At 40.7% G+C, this 26,552-nt stretch overlaps 1 protein-coding gene across 1 annotated transcript in view; it reads right to left on the reverse strand.

Moving 5' to 3' along the window:
- Window positions 1–548: 548 nt before the first annotated feature.
- LOC133346230 (diacylglycerol kinase beta-like) overlaps window positions 549–26,552 on the reverse strand; it is a 149,705-nt gene continuing 123,701 nt past the window's right edge. The window contains exons 21-22 of the mRNA XM_061557769.1: window positions 21,422–21,626; window positions 549–673 (exon numbers count right to left, since the gene is read on the reverse strand). Coding sequence (XP_061413753.1) covers window positions 549–673; window positions 21,422–21,626 — 330 coding nt within the window. The remainder of the gene's footprint in view (window positions 674–21,421; window positions 21,627–26,552) is intronic.

The following is a 26,552-nucleotide window of genomic DNA, read 5'->3' on the forward strand; positions in this document are numbered from 1 at the left end:
AGCTCATGTGAAAATTAATGCTGAAACAGCAAAATAAACAACTTACAGCCTGTAAATATACTTCTGGATGAAGGCCTCCTTAGACCACGTTTGCAACTAAGTTGTTTGACCATTATATATCATGTTCAATGCAGGTTGGTGAAGGGTGGGGTGATGGGTGGGTAGCAGCAGGCATGGTTCACATGTCACTCACCAATGTTGTTAGCCATGTCTGGGTTCATGGCGCGGTGTACTCACCACTGCGCCAACACTCTTCGTCTAGTATTTTAAGAGTTCCAAATATAACTCAGAGGGTCCCATTCTCCCAAATATACTGAGCTGTGTCACATTATTACGATGACATTATATTCATATATATTGAACAAACCATGCCAGAGAAAATATATATAATCTTCACGCACAGCCCTTTGTCAATCCACTGCTAGATGAGGGTGATCCCCCTGCCATGCAGGTCACGGGGGTCATTTGACCACCACACTAATAAGTATACAAGGTACGCACAGTTAAAAACAAAGGACATTGTTAAATTGTCCATTAAAGAACAGTGCCTACCTGATGGTCACGGAGGAACACTGGGCCAAGCGGGAACCTGCACTCTTCAGCCCCGTGTAGATCTGGCCCATTTCCATAGCTCCATCCAGCCCAACCACCTCCAGCAGATGGTCACTGAGGTCTGAAAGGCAGATCACACAGTGTTGTGGGTCAAGCAGGCTTTACAAGAAGATGTTCAGGAAAACCACAATTCTCTCCAGTCAATGAGAGATGATAAGAGATCCCCATCTCACTGGATAAACGTATTCATTAAGCCTGGACAGAAGTCATATTCAAGGAATTATGGGAGCCAACAGCATCATATATGCCCTCGCTAGATGTGCATATGCAATAACAATAATAATGATGATATTCCTATACCCACAAATATCTGAATTAAATCAGGACTTTCGGGATGGTCCTGCTTTGGAGGTTTGCCCAATTCTCTTCTTTTTGTTGCACATGGAACAAAACAAATGCGTATGGTGAGCAGAGCTAGTCTCTAAATAAAGTAAACATTTCTCGAATCGTTGACTGAAAGTGTGAAACGAATAGGTGATATACCGGTGGACACAAGAGCCAATGCATATAACACGCGGAATGGCAAGTATCATAGCACGAGTACTTTTAGGGAAGACACGCTTCATTGCCTATACCAATTGCAATAAAATTCCAGTAAAAATTATTTATTTTGCATTCTTTGCACACGTTCTTCAGGAGAATGACACTTGGAATGTGGTAAGTCATTACGATGTGTGGAACAATTCAACCATCAGGGTCATGATATGAATCTATAACTTTTTTCAACATCGTGGTGAATGGTAGCACCTCCAGTGGCTGCGGCAAATTTTGATTGAAAAATATCGGGAGTATTTTGTGCGCATGTATCGTGAGCTTAATCATCGATATTAATCTATTAACTGATGCAACGTTCCACCCCTACACATTGCCGCTTCTCCAAATAGAACACGTTGGTCATGTAGAAAATAGCCAAATATGAAATAAAATGTTGGATTTGTTTTGTTCATGGAATTGTAATTTGACGTTGTTTTGATTGTAGTTTTTTTTATATATACGTTTTTAAATAAGTTTCTGGCATGCATTTTGAACACAATGCCTCAGATTCTAGTATAGCTGTCTTTTGGACTTGTGGGCAGAGACAATTGAAAACACATGGGTGCAGAAGGCATCACTGGAATTATTATACAGAAACCAGGCTTTAGAAGCTCTGCTAGATCTCAGTTCTAACAAACTGCCGGAACAATCGGCAATCACAAAACTATGCAGCCTCTTCATAATCACTGTAACTGCAGCGAACATTATTAAACGAGTCTCAAAATTGTGTCAAGTGACGAACTGCTTTACTCATCATTTATGGGGGTAAGACACTTATGAAAGTACTGTAGAGAAAATACCGAGCAAACCAATTCATGCGTGTCGTCTTTTCGCTTCAATAAATTGTCTGTGGTTGTATAAGGGGTAAAATAAAAAAAAACCCATTCACATGGAAGACACCTGCATTTGCAATATAAAATAATGAGCTCAAACTGTTTATCAGCTTTCATTCACATGCACACCCACAATATAACCATATCTGTGCTTAGAACATTCTTAAAATAAGGCCAGACGGTTCTTCTTTCCAGACCGTGTGTCTCCGACTCGACTGCGTCAATCTGTGGGGGGGTGGGCGGTGGGGGCTTCAAAGCAATTGCGTGACATTCATTAATAATTTATAAACACCCACCAGGCCCACCAATTATAATAGACATTGACAGACCCATTCCATCTTTCATCGGGACGCAAGAGTCCAGGTGGATTCAGGGATGTTTATTTAAAAAAAACATTGAATCTCCCCGACAGTGGCATTATTGATCACACGGTTCAATATTGCCACTTCAGGACAATTAATTGCCAAAGGGCCTCGGATACAAAGAGGTAGAATATTTTAGTTTATGCAGCACAGCTTCGACAAACATTTAAGCATGCATACATCGCTAATTAAAATACACCATTGTAAAACCCACAGATGTAACAAGTGGATGTTTTAGTCGAAATGTAGTGTGCGTTACAAAGTAGTTGACCGTGCTTTTACTGTCAAAAGTCCACATTAATAAACATAGATTCCATTGCTTCTTACACCGTTTGAGTGTGTTACTTGTAAGATGTGTAAAAACAGCATGGTAATTCACGATATGTAAGATGGTTGGAATTACTAGATCCAATTATTTAATTGGTACCATAGGTGGCTGTTTGGCTTTAATAAGGGAGTGTTAACATAAGAAGCGATCTGATGGCACATTGTTTTCAAAAACACGTTTTCAAAAACAAGTTTGATGGCTATCCAAATGAGTCACGTGAATGACATCACTTCATGCGAGCCACACATCCTTCCATAAATGGACTGAAATAAATACGTTTTTGTTGATAAATATATTATTCACACGCTTAAAAGAAATGCAATTCCTGAACGCCAATGTTTAACTCAATATTTTCATTTAATTGCGGTTTCCATTTTCGTAATTTAACATTTAAAGTTCACGATTTTGCAACTGTTAAATTTCTCTGAAAGCAAATTACGCTTTTTTTATTTTGAGTGGGCAGCACTGATGCGATTCATATGGTAAAAGTAGAAAACCCGAGCTCCGTGAAACGTCAGTGATATTGCTCCAATTTGTGTGGCCACACACGCACGTACAGTGCGCAAACACTCACTTCATTGACCTGCTACTGTTATCACGCGTATCGCGTGACCTCATCACACAGCACTCATTGACAGCTCCTGAAAGAGTTCCACATATCAACACCCTGAGTATACACCATAATGTCAGCAATTACAAGACTTATTTGGGAGGCCAGTTCCATTGTGGGGCAATGTTTTTCAAGTACATATCTGACCAATGTCTATCTCACGCGTGCAGCAATGTTATGCTTTGATGGTAATGTTTAGCATACAGGAATACATGCTCGTGGGGTGGGGAGGAATAACCTTGTTTAGATCCAACTATCACCTGCCTATTCTTAGGTTTTTTCGGTAAAGTCACGTAGGTAAAAACATTAAAAAGTAAAATAAAATAAAAATCACGACGTTTCGGAGGCAACACAAGCTTCCGTCTTCAGGTGGTACCGTCACAGCCACGACAGCTGTATCAAGTAAATGAGAGATTGCTTGATACAGCTGTATCAAGTAAATGAGAGATTGCTTGATACAGCTGTATCAAGTAAATGAGAGATTACTTGATACAGCTGTATCAAGTAAATGAGAGATTACTCGATACAGCTGTCGTGGTTGTGACGGTACCACCTGAAGACGGAAGCTTGTGTTGCCTCCGAAACGTCGTGATTTTTATTTTATTTTACTTTTTAATGTTTTTACCTACGTGACTTTACCGAAAAAAACCTAAGAATATGAATCATTGCAGTCACGAAAGCTTCAAATCTAGAACTATCACCTGCCTTTAAACGAATCACACGGAATGCACCCAATCTTGTCGAATCTCAGACACTACGCAGGGTTTGAGCCTAGATAATGCTTGGACAGGAAACCACAATGCGTCACAGGTGTTATAGGTTGTGGGGCTACCTGGTGGACAGTGCAGAGAAATACATTGTTGTACTGTACTTTAATGCTCCTGCACGAATGCTTCCCAAACATTCACTGACCTGTCTGACTAGCATGGTGAAGTATCGTCAAACAACATCCAAGACGTGCATGTGATTTGGGAGACCCACATCCAGCAGTTGATTGGCAAAGGAATGTCCATGTATTACCAGTGGGAGATCTTATAAGATATATGTGGTACATTATTTAAGCAATGGTCTATACAAAATTCAGTTGGGCCAGTTCAGAATGCAGTTCCACGAATTAGAGCCACAACCATTTCATTTTTATAAACATGTTCGTAGAACTATAATACATATAGGGCACAACAATATACGACTACGATGGATAGGCATATTTTGTACTAGTGACAGAGCCTGATGCCTATACTGTAATCCCTACTACAAGCCAGCATAGCGGCGTTTCAGAAAATGTTGAGTGAGAACGTAAGCCCCGTGGTCTATAAATGCAAAAATGGTTATACCGTACATATAATTAAATTGTCTTGGATAATATATCAGAAATTCCAAGTGCTTTATAGCATTTGTGAAGCAGTGCTCATTCTTTGTTTACTGCAATGTCTACTACCGTGCACCATAACTCGTTTAAGTATGCTACACATATGCAAGTAAAACGTGTACACGCTACACAATAGTTCCATCATGATGCAATGAAAGACAGGGCTTGCCTACATATGATTTAAATACAGTACAGCGTTGAAGAAAAAACATAAAGAGAAATGTAAAAAATTATACTTTTAATAATGTGAAAAACTGCAAACCATCCGATAACGATTAAAAATAATTATATCGCTGAATGTGAACTTACAATACGCATGCAAAATACCCATTAACCTCTTGAGTGGTTTCATTTTGGTATCAAATGTGATATACTGTATCACATTTCATACCATGTAAAAGTTCATACCATAAACATTTAAAAGCAAGCTGAAGAAATGAGTAGTCTGCATCTATTGCATGCAGATTTATTTTGAAGAAAAACTGGCTTAAATGTTATTTTGGCAATACTGAACCAGAATAGTTGTCTCCATCTTGAAAATACATAACTCAGAGCTGATTTCCTGCAACAACAAAAAACTGGCAGAGTTCTTGGCAAATGTACTTGGAGTACATTTACTTGGAGTACATTTAGGATAAAAAAAACAGATTTTATGTTTTAAGCATTTGTTCAAATGCACATGTTGCACTCTGTTTTAATTTACAAGTTATCAATAAGCAAATCTTAGAAACAATATAATGTTTTTTAAAATGAAAATTAGGTGAACGGTATTTTGAAATTACTGCAGTACAGTAATATTTTGTGCATGTTATTCATAAAAAATGCAACACAAGTGAGCATTTGCCCAAATTTTCGTCATTTGTAAAAGCATGACATTATCTTCTTGGTTCTTTCAGTAAAGTCACGTAGACGGGGAAAAAAAAAACATAATAAATAAATATTATTATGATTTATTTTTATTATTTTATTATTTCCCTTCTACGTGACTTTACCGAAAGAACCAAGAAGATGAATCCCTGCAGTCACAAAAGCTTTAAATCGAAAAGCATGAAATTACTATAACCAAGACGTGTAGTGATGCATAAACTCATTGTTTAATAGAACGATGCACGTGTCAAATCACGTGTGTAAGAATCTATGTGTTTCAATCCGTGAACTATGTATGTACTGGGCTTTGACGACCGACCCCCTGTTGCCCAGAGGAACGAGTATTCATCGTAATGCTCCTAGAAGAATGGATTATTCAGTTGAATTGACGCCTTGAATCGTGACAGCCCATTGAATCGCATGGCAGAGAATCGTTACACCCCAAATATCCAATTTTTGTTTGAGGTAGTCACATATTTACAGTAACTTTATCCACTGCTTCAACAGAAACCTGAGCTAATTCACAATTGAAATGCCAATGACTAAACATATACATTTAAAAAATGAACCTCAAATATAGCCAGAAATCATGAATCTGTAATGTCAAGAGAGTATATTTCCACACAAATGACCATCTTCCTATTTATGATAAGTGATCTGAAGAATTTATTGGCGAAAATTATGCTCCTCTAAAGAAAGAAACATATTTTAATAACGTAATTTATGTTGCATGTATGCTGAACTTCTTTCACACCATACATAGCCAGCCGTGCTAATCGGAGGTGCGGGGGAAGGACAACAAACTAAAGACAAAAATCACTTCTAAACAAATGAGTTTTCAAGTCTAGATTGAAAAGGGCATAGCTCCAGTGGCTTCCAAATATAGAAAGAAAGAGCGTTCCAGACCGCTGCAGAAGCGCATCTGAAAGCACGCGATGCAGTGGACCATCTCTGTTCGGTGGCCAGCAAAGTACCAGATGTAGAGAATCAAAAGACAAGCCTGTTTGCGTAAATGAATCGTGGTGAATGTGATGTTGGAATATGCGACTTTGAACTCTCTTTATAGTTTGTATCTATCCAAGCTCTCACTTGGAAACTAAATTGGCCCAGTAAACTCCTTTATGATAAATTTCGATTAAAGCTTTCGTGACTGCAGGGATTCATCTTCTTGGTTCTTTTGGAAAGACAGACCTGTTCTTCACCTGAGGACGGCTGCTTGCGTTGTGGCCGAAACGTCGTGAGAATAATTTTAATTGTTTTATTTTTATTATTTTATTATTTCCCTTCTACGTGACTTTACCGAAAGAACCAAGAAGATGAATCCTTTATGATATTTTAACTTTTTGGATTTCACAATGCGCTATTATAAATACCCTTTCAGACCCGACAATGAGCAGAAGCTCATGTCATTTTAGACGATGGCTCCACAAGACTCCTCACTACAGTATTGAACTGCTTCTGGAGCCACTTCCAGCCTCTCCATTCTAATCGCAGGAATCTCGCCGCAGTACTTCTGCCGATGGCAATCATTGGGTGTTTGCAACATCAATCATCTCGAACATGTTTGACAAGTTATTTGGTACGACGCTGCGTTGGAAGCGGTGCACAAGAGCAATAAACAAACAACTCAACAGGTTCGTCAATAACACTGTGGCCTTAAAATGAACAAATATACAAGGATGGGCGATGTTTCAGCCACATAAAAGCTATTATGCGCTATAAAGGACGACCACTGCCAGAAAGGTCACCTATTCTATATTTTCCTTTTCAAGTCAAAGTTTTTTATGAATGTGTTGAATTTTTATCAAACGAGCTTGAAAATGTCATGTCTCAGAGCTTGCTGATACTGATTTAAGTGAAAACCCACATTTTAAAGCAATTAGCTTTTTCTTCCAATCATTGTTAATGGGGCTGAGTCTATCAATGCATACCAGATTTAAAACAGGTGACTGTTCAGGTTTCAATGTAGAATCTAAGTGGTACTGGCAAAGATCACTGATTCAGGCAATAGATGTCTGTAGCCACCCATCCACTCTAAATGCCCTTCACTCATGTCAATCATACATCTCTTTGTTGTTAAACGAGGACTATTCCAAGCTGAATGTTAGGCACAATAGTATGTATTCATTCAACAGCGGAGAGAATACGGCTGTTGATACTCTTTGAAAGACAACCCATCAGCAAAGAGAAGCAATATTTATAAATCATGTTATTTATTTATCATTATTTATGATTTAACCGTCTTGAATGTGCTCAAAACAGTGTTGAGATACAATAGCTGTAGCTGGAGACACGGTGAAACCAATAAAAGGTAAGAAATCCCTTCTCAAAATTAATGTTAAAATAACTCGTACCTTGCAGGACACAGACATGACTTATATGAATTATCATGACACGCTTAAAAAAAAATCACAGTTAAAATAGAACATGGCAACAGATGGTTCTGCAAAATGTGAAAGTACCTATTATAAATGATGGGATAGCACCATATGATACCATCATGTAAAAGAAAAAAAAATCTATTTCTGAGAAAGGTTTTAAAAAGTGTTAAAAAAACCTGTCAGGTTTGTGGTCCACGTGTGACATATAAATTCATATGACCTTGTGGAATTACTATTCAATACACCTTACCATGAGCTATGCACACAGAGGTGTACAATAAATTCAACCAAAAGCTGAAAATTATGATTTAAACGTGTTTTTAGTTTTTTTTTCCAACTTACCTGGAATTACCAACATGGTAGAGGATATTTAAATGAAAAACATGCATAAATGAACACTTACTTTAAAATTTAACATTGCAACATTCAACGCAAATCATGGTGAGATGGTGCCAAAATACCATAAAATATGGACAGCATTGCAGTTGCGACAAAAAAACATTATGACCAGAATTCTTTCAAACATTTAACGATTCTTTCACGATTTGAAGCTTTCGTGACTGCAGGGATTCATCTTCTTGGTTCTTTCGGTAAAGTCACGTAGAAGGGAAATAATAAAATAAAACATCATAAAATTATTATTATGTAATTATTATGATAATAATTTTATTATGTTTTACTTTTTCATTATATAATTATTTCCCTTCTACGTGACTTTACCGAAAGAACCAAGAAGATTATTTCACGGTTGCCAGTGAAAGTAAATTCCAAATAGATCAAAAACCTGTTTTTTGCATGAACTGTATTCCTTGAGGTTATATTCCTTCCCAATTTTAGTTACTGCTCAAGATTATTCTTTTTCCTCGTTCATTTAATAAAAATGTTGCCGAGGGCTTTGTCATTACCTATTACTGCACCCACAGTTAAAGAATTAATGTACGATAATTACAGAGTGCACATGTTGGCTATGTGCTACACTAATACGGCCAAGTTCATCATGGTTTTTAATTATTCATCGACAATATATGATAAGGCGGTGGCATAATTTTGGCTTGACAATCGTGGTCACTGTGGGGGGTGGGAGGAGGTTGGTGCAATCTGCTTTGCCGGCTGTAGCCCAGACGACTTTCAGCATCAGTGGCGTCAGCCTCGGCAGACCACGCAGTGACTGACGACCAATTACACGGAAGCACTAACAACATGTACCTGCCCAAGGCCAAAGCATTTGTTATCACTGTTGTCTCTGCGCCATTACTTGTCACATCTCATTGTGCCCGTGCTAACACTCAAGTGAAAATGGCATTTTCGTATAGGGACATGTGTAATCGTGGTGTTTAACTTATTCTATTTTAAAAGAGTGAGCACATTAGGCTTTTATCGCAACACAAACCAGACGATGCATTTCCACTTCGAGAAGTTCCTATATATTAATTATTTATAAAGAACATTATCTTTAAACCACTGAATTATTTTTGGTCGACAAACAATATTTAGGCACGCATAGTAATTGCCTTGGAGCAAGTGGTGGTGCAGAGTGGTTAATGCACAGCACTATGAACCCAGTGACCCGAGGTAAGATTTTGTCATGGATAACATTAGTGGTGAATGATACCTCGACCAGTCCTTGGCTGTTTTCCCATCCCAATCTACATTGACCAGTATGGTGAAGCATGGTTAAAACACTCATACCCACATTGCACGTTGAGGTCTTCATCCAGTAGTGATCTAAAAAGGGCTGTACATTTTAATTTAGTAATTGCTATGATGATACTTGAGAAATGGTTCTGCTGGAATTAACAAATATAATTATTCACTGAAATAAACAACTCTCATTTCTATACGTTGGTTTATAAAAAAACATGCAGTTGAACTAAAAAACCATGGCTGGTACTGTAGCCCTTTGTGTAATAAAAGCAGGAAAACTCCCACAGTCTATGTAGTATGTACAGCTGCTTTAATTCCTAACTAAACTGTGCAATGCACGACTGCACATAGCTCTGGCATAATGCCCTAGTATACTCAAGCTCTGTGGAAAAAGAAAAAAAATGGAGCTTAAAAAAGCCAGTTTTTATGAATGGGCCATGAAGCCAGTGGAAGTGCGTAGGTCTCCCGAGAGATGCCCTTCAACCCTAGCGCACACGTTGCCGAGGAAATTTCTTAATCCCTGCCTGCCCCTCTCTCTGTGCATTGTTAAGCCACTCAGATGCAGTGATGTGCACAAAGCAGGCATGTGGGTTAATCCTTGGGCTTAGTTCCCAATAACTAATTACGGCCGGGAGTGAACTACCAAGCCACGGCTGTCAAGTTGATGGACCAGAGCTCAGAATTGAGAATGTATACGCTGTTGCTGTGATAGAAGATGGGAGAGGCCTACAAGCAATCAGCACACAAGGGTACTGGCACACTCTGTTCTTTTATTTATTTCATTCTTTTATTCATCCACCGGTTGCCTTATTTATAGGGATAAACAAATAATTAAGTAGACAACTTCTTTTTGCAGTGGCACGTGACCTCATTCCACTATAATATGCTTAGCCTCATTCTAGCACATGATACACCATGCCGGTGAAAACTTGCATTAAACTAAAAAAAAAATGCAATTATGTTCTTGCATACAAAATGGATATTATGACAAATCACTCGTTGAATGGGGCTTATTCTACAAATCCCAAGATTTCGAACTCTTCAGGTAACTTTGATTTTAAGAAAATATGGTTCAAATTAATGAGCAGTTTAATTTTAATCTATTTATAACCTGTTATAAAAATGTCTGCCTTTTATAAAGGATACATTTTACAAGCAGTATCCACCAAACACTGTGAATTATAACGTTTTAATTCAAACCCGTTACGCTAATTATATAGCTGTACCCAAGAACTCAAAGGCAAGCGTTTGTCTAGGGCAGGGGTCGGCAACCAAAATAACAAGAAGAGCCATTTCTTTCCAATTCGGTACAAAATTCAGTATTTCAAGAGCCGCAATGCATCTGAGTACATACTGTACATACGTACATATCGTCGAGAAGCAGCCCGTAAAGAGCCGCATGCGGCTCCGGAGCCGTAGGTTGCCGACCCCTGGTCTAGGGAGTTAAACCCAACTTGCACGCGCACACACACCTACAACACACCGTGTTCTTTTTGTGACTGATTTATATCAAACACAATTTGTAAATGTCACTTGTGTGTTACAGGTTTGACGTGCAATAAAGTAAATGTAGCTCATGGCGGGAGCAGCAGCAATATCTTCAACAGATATCTAAAAAATATTACAGTTTACATATATATGACTGTATAATCCATCCAGAGCCTGCGGTGTAATAAAGTGCCAATTGTCCAGAATTAAATTGATTTGGTTTTTCCCATTGAGTTATCAAAATGCAGATGCGAATTATCCCGAGTCTGGGATAATTTCAAAATAAATAAAACCACTGCCTCTACGAAAAGTATTGCACACTTACGTGGGAATCTGAGAGCTCAAATAATAACCTGAGTATATTTATTATAAAGGCACCCATTAACCAACAAATTAGCAAAAAAAACCATATAAATTGTATGTAATGGTGTAATCTGCATAAAGGCAATAGAACGGAGCTAGTAGAATCAATAACAAAATAATCGGACAGGAACCTCCGTCAACAAATGCTTGATAAATGTTGACATCGTTATATCAATGAAGAAATTATAGCTTACATTGTTGCGTGCATGTGGGTGGGGGGAGTGGTGGCGCTTTGGTTAGGCCGACTAAGCGGTGTGTAAACTTCACCACGAAGAAGACAAAGGCGGCCTCTGCATGGTGCTGGCGACCTACCCCTTCGTTTTATGTGCCGGCCTCATAGGTTCTCGCAACACATTTTCCCCAACAGTCTGGTAAGGTTTATTGCGGATCGTTGCGCTTTCCGTTAGTGCACTGAGCTATTACCTGGTTAGTTGAATTAGATTTCCCGGCCACAGCCAACATCAGTGACACCAGTTTAACACGTAGGCTTTCGCGACCAATATTATTCATATCAACGTTTTTGGGTTTAGATCGCGTTATTTATAAATGTGTCGTAACCCTCCACCACTCGACACGGCCAATCAGTAAAAAGTGTCACGTTGAAAAAAAGACAAATAGTTTTGTTGTTGTGGTTTCACGTCTTCAACACACCGTGGGCTAAAGCAGTGAACTATTTGTCTTTTTCAACGTGACACTTTTTACTGATTGGCCGTGTCGGGTGGTGGAGGGTTACGACACATTTATAAATAACGCGATCTAAACCCAAAAACGTTGATTATGAATCAGTGACACCTTAAACATTTCTGGGCCTCCCCTAGGTTCACTTAGGCTTAAATGAGAACCTGCTGTGGTATGTGAACATTTATCACTGGGGAGGTAATATCAACTGTGCACGGTGCAAGTCACACCCTGGTGCAATTCTCGCCTTAATAGGTGCTCGCTGATAACACTTTCCACAATAGTCTATGGGGAGGATTGTTGTCGTGTCTTAATGTGGTAGTTAGCACAGCAGAGCGCACCACGAGTATTCCAAGCTTGCATCACTGACAAACGTTACGTGAACTGGAGGTGCGTATGCAGTTAGGTCACCACAGCCTAATAGAAGGATGTCATGTCAGTGTTAGCAATGAGGAGACAAAGGTGGCAGGGAATTGTTGGTGATGGCCAAACATCGTCCCCCAGTGTGTCATGCTCACCGTAAAACGTGCTCGTTAAAAGCACCTGTTTCTACAGAATCTGAGGTTCAATGGGGGTGTTTGTCATTGTATTTATACAGACTGTATTACTCGGCTGGATTCAAACACACTTACTCTTTCCTTCATCCTCAGCAAATAAACACAATTCATGTTTTCCATTTACTGTATGTACATTTAAAAAAACACATCAATTAACATATTTGTAACCTCTGAAGCAGCTACATTTTGAAAAATTATTTCTGGAAAAATATATCAACCTTGTAAGACAAATATCATGACCGTATGGGCTGTTGGACTCCCCCAATCATTATGTACATTACACTTTAACAATATTTCGCTGGGTAATGCCGCTTTAGAGCCTGTGGCTCACAATCGGGTTCAGATGTCAGGTTCAGGGCGACGGGATGGCACAGTGGTTACAACTGTGCCTCACCACAGGAATCACCTCGGTTCGATTCCCGACTCGGGCGTCTTTCTGTGCGGTTTGTATGTTCTCCCCCCTGTTCTGCACGAGTTTCCTCCCATTGCTAAAAACACAAATGTAACTGGTCATGGCCAAAAAAGCCCAGTGATGAAAGGATACCTGTATCGTGCCCAATTGGGATGAAACGTAGCAATATCTCCCCCTACTGAAAAAACATTGTCAGAACCCGTAGGTAAAAAACTAAAATAAAATCAATGAAAACAACTAAATTTAATCACGACGTTTCGGAGGCAACACAAGTTTCCGTCTTCAGGTGGAACCGTTACAGCCACAATCACTGTAGTAAGTTAGTTGTTTTCATTTATTTTATTTTATTTTTTGAACTACGTGACTTTACCGAAAAAACCAAAGAGTATGAATCCTTGCAGTCATGAAAGCTTCAAATCTAGAATTGTCAGAAACCTCTGGAAAAAATAATCTTGAGATTCAGTGAGGCTATCCTGGATGAACAAGCGTAATAATAAAACATATTTCAACGTGGGTGAGCACAGCCCTTGATCCACCCGGGGTTGTTACAATGAATTTGTACGGCTCTTTAAGAAGTGAACAGTGACCCTACTGTGGGAAGACTCTCCTCCACCTTCTAGAACATTCTGTGATCAGATCCAGGAAGCATCTCAGGCATCAGCACTTAATTCAGCTTGAATTCACGTCCTGAGCATTTACAATGTGAGATTGATTCACTTATGATGATACCCTTTGCAGGTTGTGGTGAAGGTGTGCCACCAGTGGAGACCTGTTGAATGGACGTTATAATCAATTTTGTGATATCTTCCATGGCCAATTCTCCCTCGTGGTGTGTGCCACACTGCCATTAGAAATGCCCTAATCTTTTGACCCAACGTAATAATATTATAGAAAGGAACACCATTACATTGAAATATTGACTCTCTACCACTGGCTTAGCGATTTCAAAAGAAATGTGCACTGTCTCGCGCTTGTCTGAGCATGAATACATTGTCTTGATATTAAATGTTTAATGTAACTTGACAGTTTGACGAACAAATAGAATAATTACGTTGTCTTGCATGCATTTCTTATTTCAATGTAGCTGTACTATTGCAGCTATATATTTAAATATGTACTTAACAAATACGATGAATGCTACATCAGTATCTGTAAGTTTATGCTTACACATATACCGCATATAGTATATGCTTCATATATATCTTCCCAGCTTGAGTAATTTTGTTTGTTTAACAAGGTTTCAAGAGACTGGCATTGATGGAGACATACAGGCTACTTATGCGTATGCTTAGGAAATATTATGAATGACCCTCATAGTCTGTCAATCTATCCATCCGTATAAGGACAGAAACTAGACGTATTTGAACAATAATTTCAAATCCCTTAAACCAATACCAATTCAACTGAACAATACCAATGCGTATTTATATTTGAGGCACACTGGGAAACAACACACTTTCAAAGAAGCATCTTTTTCTATTTATAAGATGTTAACAGTATGCTGCGTATCAGTAGAATGAGCATGTGTACCTCAGAATGTGCAGAGAGGTGTGAACGCGTGTAATGGAGTGCACGTTCCACTACTCAAATAGATTTGCCACTTAATGTGTTTTTCCCCCTCATGACATCACGGGTCCTGGAAGGGAATTCTGTGTAATTGGTGTTAATTTATGGTTTAACAAAGGTGCCACCGTAACACGACACACAACTCTGATGCAGCCAACTTATTATCAATATTCACAAGGTAAGTGCCACTCCATAATCATTAAAAACAATTCCACTATTGTCCCTTAATAATGCATATGCAATCGCTTATGATTAACATTATGAATATTCAACTCGGACGTAATTGACCGTACGATATATGTGCATGCAACACTCTGCATACACTCGAATTACAAATCACACACACCAGCTTGTCACAAAGGGTTACTGATTTTTGTCAAATGAGCACCATTCTGTAAAATGAAAGCCGATATGAAATGATTGGTGAGTCACGATGTATTTGAAAGGTATGGGTTACAAATAAAATAAAATGACAAAAAAATAATGAAACGTTCAATAATGGAATCTATTGCTGCAGCTAAGAACTTGTTTTTTCCATTTCTTATATTTCATCGTACATTGCAGCGCATATGTGAAAATATCCTCTTATGTGTGTGAGTAGAAAATAATTGTTTTTATCAACTTTAAAATAAAGCTAAAGGGACTTCATTGGCAGTGGTGTATAAACATAGAATAAATACACTCCACAACTGTCGTGCTTGTGGGACACAGCTGAAAATATTGTATTATTAAATACACGTGATGATGATTATCACGGTGGTTGCTGGCAGTGTGTTTCTCAGCCTGTGTTTATTTTTTCATGAGTACTTTATTACATTCAGAAATCACATTGCTTCAGACACTCACGTGTCGTGCGCTCCATACTAAAGAGTCAACACGCTAAGGTGTTTCAATGCAAGAGTGCTAAATGTATCTTCATAACATGACAACCACATTGCAAATAAATTAAGTATTTCATTCAGACACTGCACACGGCTATCAAAGCAACAACTGCTCATTGAATTATAGGCAAAGACGTGCAGGAGCCACTCCTCTCCGTGTGATAGATGGGAGTGGTGATAGTGCCTCTACGCTACGAAGCACCACCACCCGAGTTTGAGCCCCATCTCACAGCGAGCACCCGTGGACATGGTCTGAACCAGGTCCTGGGCCTCCCGTAGGTAAACTCAGGCTCAAACGAGTACCTGGAGTGTTGTGTGAACATCGCCAACTAGGGATACAAAGGCGGCCGGGCGTGGTGTCTTCCACCCACCCCCTTGCGTGCCATGCTGGTCTTCATCAGTACTCACTAACAGCACTTGTCCTAAAAGTCTGTGAAGGCTATGTGGGGCATGTTTGTCTTTGATAGATCAAAACTCAGAAGAAGACATGCTATGCCAACACGTTAAGAGTGCACGACGTGCCTCTTTTTCATGAGGATTCCTTTGGCAATGCAGCTGCAGGCAATTTATTATGAATGAGTGCTAATACTTTTTCAGGTGACACGCAGTCATGACCTGCAAGGGCTGCAACAGGTTAGTATGTATTTTCAATGCATACTTTAATGGCAGACTTCCTCTTTAATGAGTCCCTCTCAGGATAATGCTGTTATATAATTGGGAGTTGGTTGCTCATTTGCTTGCTGAACTGCCGCCCGTGTGCTGTATGATCTGGGTCTAATTTAATTTGTGACAATTATTTCAATTACCATGCTCTACTAAGCTTCAAAGCACAAATTAATAATGAGAAGAAATGCACTGCAATAGCACACTAGCGCTGAATTGAGAGAGGAATACTTGTTCATTGTTTTTCCAGATTGTCTCACACATTTCACGCCGGCAATGCTCGGAATAATTGTATAAGCTTTCTTGGCACCGAAATTCAACTGCAAATGGTCGTGCATAAGTGTTTTGTCTTTCAGGTAATCCGCAGTGGACTTAATTAACAGTGGAATATTAACGGTTTTTGTTTGCAATTTAAATAATACGATGGTATTTAAGACATACATTGGGGTTTTTTCTCGTCTCAAGAGAAATTCCTCAGGGAAGGCGATGTCTCTTTGCAGTTCTCACCACATAAACATGTGCCGGTATTCCTGATTCCTATCTCTGTGTGCTTAATCAAGCCTGTGCAGTGAACCTATCATGCACTCGCTCACAAATGTGCGTGCAATTCGATGATTCTGCATTCCTCTGCATTACAAACAATGTTCCTTCTGGATATAATTTATGATGCCACCTTTTCCATTCAAAACCAGTGGAAATAAATGAACAGCAAACGTCATTTTCCTCTTTCCCAATCGACACAACTATATCATCCACGTTAGAATGGACTAACATGAGATGAAAAACAGTGCTCAACAAGCATATGTGATTTATTGTAGTTCGTTACATGTGCTTGTTTATTCATGCTGGTTCTGATGTGCTTGTGATAATGTGCTTGAACATATGTGCTTGTCACGGCATTGTAGCACATCTTTGTGTGCCTGTGTATAAGGAGAGTGTATTGCCATGTGTGTAGAGGGCAATCTGCCCAGTGATGAGTATGGTCATCGAGGATGACATCAGCTACTTGGAATAAATTCAAGTTCCAGCTCAGCCCCTGCCGTGTTTTCATGACCACAGGGAAACATGCCGTCCTCCCTGGCAAACCAGGCTGAGAGACTAAACACCAGTGGGCTCATTTTATCTGGGCAAAGCTCAAAACCAGTCATGACATCGTGGGATCAATGTGGAAACAGGATGCGCAGCCAACAGTAAACTTTGCTTGTTTCAACTTCGGGGCTCTATTGTTGTTTTGAGGGTTCCACGGTGGTGAGATATTAACTACCTTGCCTGGTGTAAAGAAAGTCGTGGGTTCAATCCCAACCCTGACGCCTGTATATTTGGATGTTCTGCCTGAGAACGCGTTGATTTTTCACCTGGTCCTCCGGTTTTTCTCTCCACATTTAGAAATGTGCGTTTAAGAGTATTTGGCTGCGATACATATCCACATGATAAGCCACTTCAATGAGCTATTGTTTGTGGCCAGGTTGCTTCTGAAAAATAGCAATATAGCTCAGTGGACCTTACCTGGTAAAATAAAAAAAAGTTGAATTTAGTTTTAGTTTAAAATGGGGAAGAAGATGACAACCTGCTCGCGAAAGCACAACAAATGTCATCACACCGGCGGCCGAATGCCCGACAATGGTATCCCGGCCTGAAAAGCAACAGCACAGAGAGCATTTCACAAGGTCAGAGCAATGTGAATGTCGTCCCATCGCTGCGAATCATGCAGCTTAACGTCGAGGGCCCCTCCAGTGCGAAATGCGATTACATTGCGAAGATTCTCCAGTTTCAAGAGGTCGACGTCTTTGCACTGGAAGAAACGCATCTGGATCGACAGTGCCCTCGGTCAAGATAATCGGATACACTCTCATTGCTGCAAGCCACCATCCGAAACACGGCCTTGCCACATACGTAAAGAACGACCTGAAGGACACGGTCCAGGTCGTGCCACACACCTCGCCACACTACATCGCCATCGAGATCAACAACGTGACAGTGGTCAACGTCTACAAGCCTCCAGGTATGGAATGGTCGTGTCCGGCATTACCGAAGCCAAGCCACCCTATCATCCACATAGGCGACTTCAACAGCCACCTCACCTTGTGGGGCTATAGCGCCAACGATAGAGCTGGTGAACAACTGACATCATGGGCAGCAGCAGAAGACCAGCACTTAAAAGACCGCGGTACGTTCAAGTCAGCGAGCTGAAAAAAGTGTGAAACGCCCGATTTATGTTTTGTGTCTCGGGAGCAGAAGAGAAATCTGATGCCGTCGACGAGAACAATCCTAGACGACTTTCCAAATAGCCAACATAGACCTGTAGTGATCCATATCGGTCTTCAGATTTCACTCTTCCGCTGCGCACCAATACCGCGTCGGAATCTGAGATCAGCTGAATGGGTGAATTTCACTGCGGACTTGGAAGAATCAGTTGGAATGATACCTCCACGTGCAGTCAACTACCGTCACTTCGTTGGTCTCATCAAGGCAGTTGCCAAGGCCAACATCGTAAGAGGCTTCAGAAAGGTCTTCACTCCATGTTGGACTCCAGAAAGCGAACAACTTTTCCGGAAATTCAATGCTGATAAGAAGCAGGAGACTGCAAAAGCTTTACTCGAGTCACTGAATTTGCAAAGAAGAGAAAGGTGACGTGAAACAGTTGAGGCACTTGACTTTGCAAAATCGAGCCGTAAAGCCTGGCGCCTCCTGAGGTTGATGGGAGCTGCCGCGACGCCAGCCGATAATCCTCGGCAAGTCAGTCCTGACGAGATTGCTAGGCAACTTATCAACAATTCACGAACTTCAATCGACAAAAGCATAAGACGGCAAGTCTACAAAGAACTTTATTGCACACTAGATAGCTGCCAAAAAACCTCTGAATTCTCCCGTCCATTCTCAGTGGAGGAAGTAGATGCCGGTATTGCCCAGTTGAAATGCGGGAAAGCCTCAGGTCTTGACAATATTTATCCAGAATTCATCAAGAACTTGGGACCAAGAGCAAGAAAATGGCTAGCCACATTCTTTACTGATATCCATTCCACAAGCATCATTTCGAAAGAGTGGAAAGAGGCAAGGATAATAGCCATTCTGAAACCAGGCAAGGACGCATCGGACGCTCAAAACTACCGCCCTATCTCCCTACTCAGCGTCAGCTACAAACATTAGAGACACTGCCACTTGGTGGTCTGAATTATGGGCGGCGATGGACGTGGCAAACAAAAACATCATTTACGATCCGGCGGTAAAAATACCGGGATTCTCTCTTCCACAACGACTATGAATCACATTGAACTGCGCTCGAACACAACACGGCAGATGCGCTTACACATTCCATAAATGGAAGATCAAAAATCGCCCAACTGCGACTGTGGAGAAGTCCAAACCATCAAGCACATCACCGATGAATGATCCATCCATGCACATCCTGGCGGTATCGCTGAAATCCACACTGCGTCAACCACATCATTGGACTGGATGAGGAACCTTTGCATTCATTTATGATGGTCATTGAGAAAAAATCTAAACTGCTGCTTTTCACAATGCCATACGAAAGAAGAAAAAAATACAAAATAAGACATTGTAGCTTGGGTTCGTATCGTCATCCAAGACTCTATTAATTGTATGTTTAAAAACACTTTGCATTTTAAAAACAACTTCCCATAATAGAGAGGAAGAGAGTGAAAGGGATGAAGCCGTGTGGCTCATGACGTAGAAGGAACATGGGTCTGCTATGTGGTGCTGATCCTGGGTTGTTCCTGGCCAACCAATCTCTGTTGCCAGTGATCATGGAAATGTGACGTGTAGAACAAAGGTGTGTAGATGTTGCTAACATAGTCCAGGAGGGTTTGAGTGAGTCACCAATACAATATCTAATTTCCACTCTATATGTATATATATATACACGTATTCATGCTCGGTCAAACAGACTGGTGATTTTTTGGTTATACCGTACATGTAAAGCACTTATTAAACATGAATTGGCCAGACATTAAAATTAATGACTCAACTGAAAAGGGTTTGAGTCTTTCCTGCATAATTTAACATCTTTATGCACGTACAATATTTTTAACAGTAAAAACATTACATGAACCTCAGCAACCTTTTGTCAATTCACTGCTGGACGGTGTGAGTTTGTGAAAGGAGGATGGGGAGGAGGATTGTGGGGGAGGGCCCAGGACAAATTCAGATATTACGCTCGTCACTGATGTAAGCCGGCACGAGGAATCAAGCTCATGTCACTGGGTTTATAGCAAAGTGTGCAAACCACTGCGCCACCGCTCCCCCCCAGTATGTTCAGGGATCAGTTCAGTTTAAATCCGTGTTTGTGTGCTTTTGGTGCACAGTGCGTGTGTCAGTTCATGCAGGTGGTGAGTGTAACACACCTCAGACAACTGCTCGTGTGCTTTCACAGGGTCAACATTTTCCATTTTCCCCAATCAACAGTTGTGCGCAACACATCATGACCTTATTTACATATAAATGAGGAATATTGGTAAACATGAGGAATGGATCATTTGCGAGTGCAAGGAATGGAGCATGAGACCCCCTAAGGCAGTGTTCATGTGCTCACACAAACACATTTGGACAATCACACATGTGATACGTGTGTGATCATGCGTGCTGGTGGACATACGCTGATGTGTGTGGGGAGTGGTAGCGTAGTGGTTAGCATACTGCAATACGAACCCGGCAAACCCGAAAAAAAATAATTAATATCATCTGAACTGGTTCTGGGCCTCTCCTAGGTTAACTCAGCCTCAAAATTAGTACCTAGCACAGTGTGCAAACATCGCCACTAAGGAGACAAAGGCAGCCGGGCATGGTGCTGGCCATCCACCCCCTCATGTGTCCCATGCCGGACTTCAAAGGCGCTTGCGAACACCACTTGCTGCCGACACGATGGATGTACATCCCTAAATAATAATTCCATAAATTTCGATTTAAAGCTTTCGTGACTGCAGGGATTCATCTTCTTGGTTCTTTTGGTAAAGTCACGACAGAGACAAAGTCATTCAGACTCTGTCTTCTCGACAGACCTGTTCTTCACCTGAGGACGGCTGCTTGCGTTGTGGCCGAAACGTCGTGAGAATTATTTTATAATGTTTTATTTATTTATTTTATTATTTCCCTTCTACGTGACTTTACCGAAAGAACCAAGAAGATGAATCCCTGCAGTCACGAAAGCTTTAAATCGAAATTCATAGGTGCTTGCGAACACCACTTGAGCCAAAAGTCTGTTTTGCCTATACGGGGGATCTTTGTGTTGAGTGCACACGAGTGATTGCAATGACCTTGCTGGCAGAACTTGAGTTCGCGCTGGTCGGCAATGGTGGCTTGAACCTTCTCTCGGCCACTCCTCCGCATGCTGCTGCGTCGGCTGACCCGTCGAGTGTTGGTCTCCCCCCAGAGGTTGGAGCCGCCGTGCATGCTCGGAATGTTCAGCACTGTGATGCCCTCCAGAGAACTGTTGGCCAGATCCAGCTGCACGCCGTCACACTGGCACAAGGGGATGCGTGGCATACAAATCCTTGGTCAACGCTCTAGTCCAGTGTTCTTCACTAAGTTTCAGAGGGGGGGGGGCACTTTCGCAGATAGTGTGAGGGCCGTCGCACATTTGAAACCATTGAGTTTGACAGCATTATGGACGTTTTTTCACATGTGTGTATTTTCGGGAGTCTCACTAAAGGCCACCATTGTCTGCCAGATGCCCGCAGGCCGTGCAATAAAGAACACCACTCTAGTCGCATCTGAAAGGGAATCACAACATTTACATAGTAGGTGAGCGTGCAAAGCCGAAAGGCGCATGTTGGACGACAAATAAATGTTGACCTGCAAAAAAAGAATTTTCCACACCAATCAAGCCTTTAAATCCATTTATTTTCCTTTGAAAACTCGTGATTGCTCCACTATAATTGCCGTAAACAAGGGCAGCCAGAATAAAACACATTCCTGCGGAGGGAGCTGGTAGGAACGTTGGGTTGCTCGGTCAATGGCCAGGGTCAACGGCGGCGTGGTGTATTCCGCAAATAGGGCCGACTGTGAGGGCGGGCACAAGCCGGCGGGAGTAGGTTAAACGTTGAGTTTTAGAAGGGCACCACGGGGTGATCAGCCCCTCCCCACCTAGCCCCACCCCTCCCACCCCCCACCCAGCCCCCTCCCCACCCTCCCCACCCAGCCCCACCCTCCCCACTTAGCCCCTCCCCACCCTCCCCACCCAGCCCCTCCCTCCCCACCCAGCCCTTCCCTGCACGACGGATGGACACAATAATCCCCTGTGGGCTGGTGTAACCAGGAGGTTCCTACCAGTATTAATTATTTGCATATGAGCACAGTGGCAGTTGCATTTTATTTCAGTCTATAATGAAAATGTTTGTATCATGGCGCATTTATATCTGCTGCACAATATCCGCTCTCCTCAATGCTGTCACCACGTCAGCCCCGTTAAGTACCCAGCTCAGTATTTATATAAAAACTAAAATGGATGTTCATTGAAATGAATAAAATCAGCTGGGAATAAAAGATCACTCTTGAGTTTCCCCATGTTTCTGGAATGTTAATATGCTTTTAAGAAACAAAATCCTCTTTACAGGCTTTTTCCCCATTCAGTTGATCAACAATCCAAAGCTGAAAATAGGTTTTTTCCCCTTCTATCTGGCCACAAAACAGGTGTTAAGTGGTTAAAACACAAAACTAAAACCTTTTACAAAGAATCATGTCAGACATGCTTGTGGTCAAAATGCAAACAAAAAAACACTCTGATAATAAATGCATTGTCTTTGAAACTGATTGGTCCACACCAGAAACAGCTTTCTTTTGAGCCTCGTCTCAATCCAAAGCTGTTTTCATGTTTGCACTCGTGTTTAATGATGTAACATGTCAATTAAGCGTTTGTTTGTGAGCTATATGCATAGACGTGGCTTCAGAAATGCTATTTTTTTTTCATCGACAAGGCTCTCCTTTTCTAAACACACCACGATGTTATATTGTAATTTTGCATATGGGACTCACTGTTTATCAGGACATGCATGTAATGTTTCAGTTATTTATTTTCAATTAATGTTAACATTTCCCAAAATATGAATAACTATGTTGGGTTATTTTTTCCCAGGCCTTGAGCCATCAAGAAACGTAACATTCACTGTTCAAAGAAAAAGTGTTGCATTGTACGAAATGTGAGAAATGTGCAGAAGCAGCTGAGGAAAAAAAATGGACGTGTGTCACATTGATCAGCCCGCGTGCTAACATCTTCGAACAAAAAGTATTCCATTGCGTAACTTATTCTATAAAGTAATTACCTCGATAATAAACACTGGGTGTAATTCCCATGCATTATATCAAGCAACAAGACACTTTATGACAGTGATCATTATTAATTTATCTATGAAAGCTTCTGTGTGTCTCAAGACTTTATTTTATGAAGTTAGTGTCCCATGTCGAGAAGCTTTACCAGTTTCTTTCTCGAGTATTTCACATCTAGAATGAGGAACCCACCGTTGAACCTCTAAAATGCCGTACAGATGGGTGAGAAATCTACTAAAGCAACACTCTTTCGATCGTATACTTTAGCGGAGTGCCCCTCACATGGTGCATCGGCAAGGTCAAGCAAATAACAAAGCGTTCCTGAATTAGCTTTGGTCATAATCGCCCTAAACTAAGTGGTGCCATCATGGGTACGGCCCGTTTTTTGAGTAGATGGTTCTGCAACACAGCAAGTGCCATGTCTGCACAGACAGATGCTGGTTGACCAGTGCTTACTGGCCCTATCGCAACGTGGTTATGGCACTTTAGCGGGCATGTTAAAAGAAAAAAAAACATTGTGGACACAAATGTAATATACTGCCTTTCATTATTGTACTGCATTATGTAAGTGTGCCGATTTTATGGCTTACATATCTAAACACATTTGGTCCTCCTCAGAAAAACGCATAAGAATATAGTTTGTCCTCACCCTGTGACCTTGCCATCAATCACGTGGTACTTAAACTAATGCACAATGGCCAGGATTGCTTGTTGCTACCCGTCAGCATGCCTTGAAATCGTTACTCTTTTTCTAACAATGCCATAGCACATGGTTATGCACTGCAGTAAATGTAAATATACCTGCCTTCCTCTGCATACATAACATTACGCATTAACCTGGTTTACTAAGGCTTCAGTTCCCCTTTGAAAATGGTTACGTACAAAATCCCACTGGTGATTGGCAAAATGTATGACAAGATGTCAGGTCACACCTTCAACCTTCAACAAGGACGGTGTCCACGTGACATTTTAAATCGTTCTCGATCCACCAAAAAATACAACACCCTGTGCAAATACACAAAATTTTATTACGTTTAAATGTCTGAGATCAAAGAAACTCTGTAGGTATAATAGTCTCCTATTATATTGTTACGGATAATATATTCACCCTTCACAGCTTTCTCCTAGAATTTAAGCAACAAACATACCCAAACTTGTAAAAAAAAAACTATAAAGGATAGTGTTTACCCGGATGTTCATTCAACTTGTTAAATGTTGGCAGTCAACCTACTTTTTTTTGGTCCTGGCTTGTGTTCTGTCATTTTTAAAAATACAGTAATATTCAGTCAGCAGCAGCAGCAGCCTCCCAGCTGTGTGCCCGGGCATGCTTTTCGTATCTGCTGCTCTCTCTACGCGCTCATTATTCTTACGAAGGAATGCAAAAAATAGGCAAGAGTCAGCCAGGCCTAGAAGCCTTTGATCTTACATCCAGCTGTGGCAATTTTTCAACCTTAAAAGTTTAATTTAAGAAACTAAATTACTAAAAGTGACAAGGTGGCTGGATGTCTTGGGGCCAACGTTCATTTGAGGGAATGGGGCCAACAACTACGTGATCTTGGGTTTAAGTGCCCTGTGATATAAAATGAAAATGCGCTTTCCACTTTACTAGGCTCTTCCCATGCACTGTGTGATGGTAACAGCATCGTTACTTCTTTACTTTACACCGCTTAGATTAGATGTAACTTGCAAAATTTTAATGTGTTGGTGTTCACACTTAAATTTGGTTGCACTCAAGCTCCGAAAAGACAAGCGTACTCAGCCAAAGAGATGAAGTTAATGCGGCAATGGCTGAAAGCGCCATCTCAGTTGAGCTGTGGTGAAGACATTTCTTTAGCCACGACGACGAAGGTGGAGGCAGGTTAAGTCTTCATCACAAGTTCTACTTGCTCAATAGCCGTGCTTCTCTTACTTTCATCGGCAACTAATATAAGCAATATTTTTCTTGCATATCACTCTAAATGTCACCCCTACCTCTCTGCCACCATCGAAACCCCATGAAAAAAACCCCACGTATTTACAAATAACTTAGTTTTTTAACCATCGATTTTACCGACACACACACATTGACTTCATATGCATTTAGAGAATGTAAAAATCATTGTGTCCAAATTGCGGGAGTAAAACGCAAGCTCAGCTGCGGAGCTCCCCTTCACTCTTCATATTAAGTGCGATATTACATGGCTTTTCCTTGCAGAGTTGCTTAACACTGTACCGCATGCATAAATACACTGTTGGAGGGAGAAAAACGCATGGGCAACCAATCAATTAATCTCATGAGGATTCCTATTAAGTGCCTTGCGTTCGATTTTTTCCCCATTTACTTTACTGAATTGATAACGAGAAAAATTGACCTTAATTATTTAGACCCCTATTTATGAGGACATTCATGACAGTCACATTCATGCTATTTCTAGGCCCAGTTTTTATTTGTGAATTCAAGCAAAAGCAGTCAATTGCTCCGTGTTAGAGAAGGCACGGAGGTAGGAGCCACCCAGGTCAATGGCACGGCCCACTGCTGTATGCATGTATGTTGACGTACGTACGTCAAACTTCTTTTGCACCATACGTAGCCAACCGTGCTAATCGGAGGTGCAGGGGAAGGACAACAAACTAGACGCTAAAGCAGTTCTAAAGAAATGAGTCTTCAATGTGATGTGCACCTGAGTCACAAGAGAAAACAGTTTCTTCAATTGGCCAGACAAAGTGTTTGCCACTTTCACGCTAAATCTAAGTCCTTAATGCGATTAAAAAATGTGCCTTGTGTTGCATGTATAATGCTTCAGTTATACGGAATAATATTGTGTGGCACTTCACTTTTTTATTGTACCATCTCAGTCAGATTATATTTCACAAATCGAATATCTATTTGGCCATCCGAACTGAATGTTTTAAAAGCTACTCATGTAGAAAACCAATCGTAATTACCCCAATTATATTGCATTTAAATTGAATTACAGGATTACATTTTATGACTTATAGTCATCGTTATTCCCTTTGTGCATAATCTGTAGTATGTTTGTATTTAAATTATGTTTTATTACTCTATTAGTTTAACATAACATACAAACTTGCATGTTGTTTTGTTCATTCCAAACCACATTTGTGCTGCAAAACATGTGGTTC

The sequence above is a fragment of the Lethenteron reissneri genome, chromosome 23, assembly GCF_015708825.2.
Source record: "Lethenteron reissneri isolate LAM-NWPU_2019-01 chromosome 23, ASM1570882v1, whole genome shotgun sequence".
In the NCBI taxonomy this organism is placed as follows: Eukaryota; Metazoa; Chordata; class Hyperoartia; order Petromyzontiformes; family Petromyzontidae; genus Lethenteron; species Lethenteron reissneri.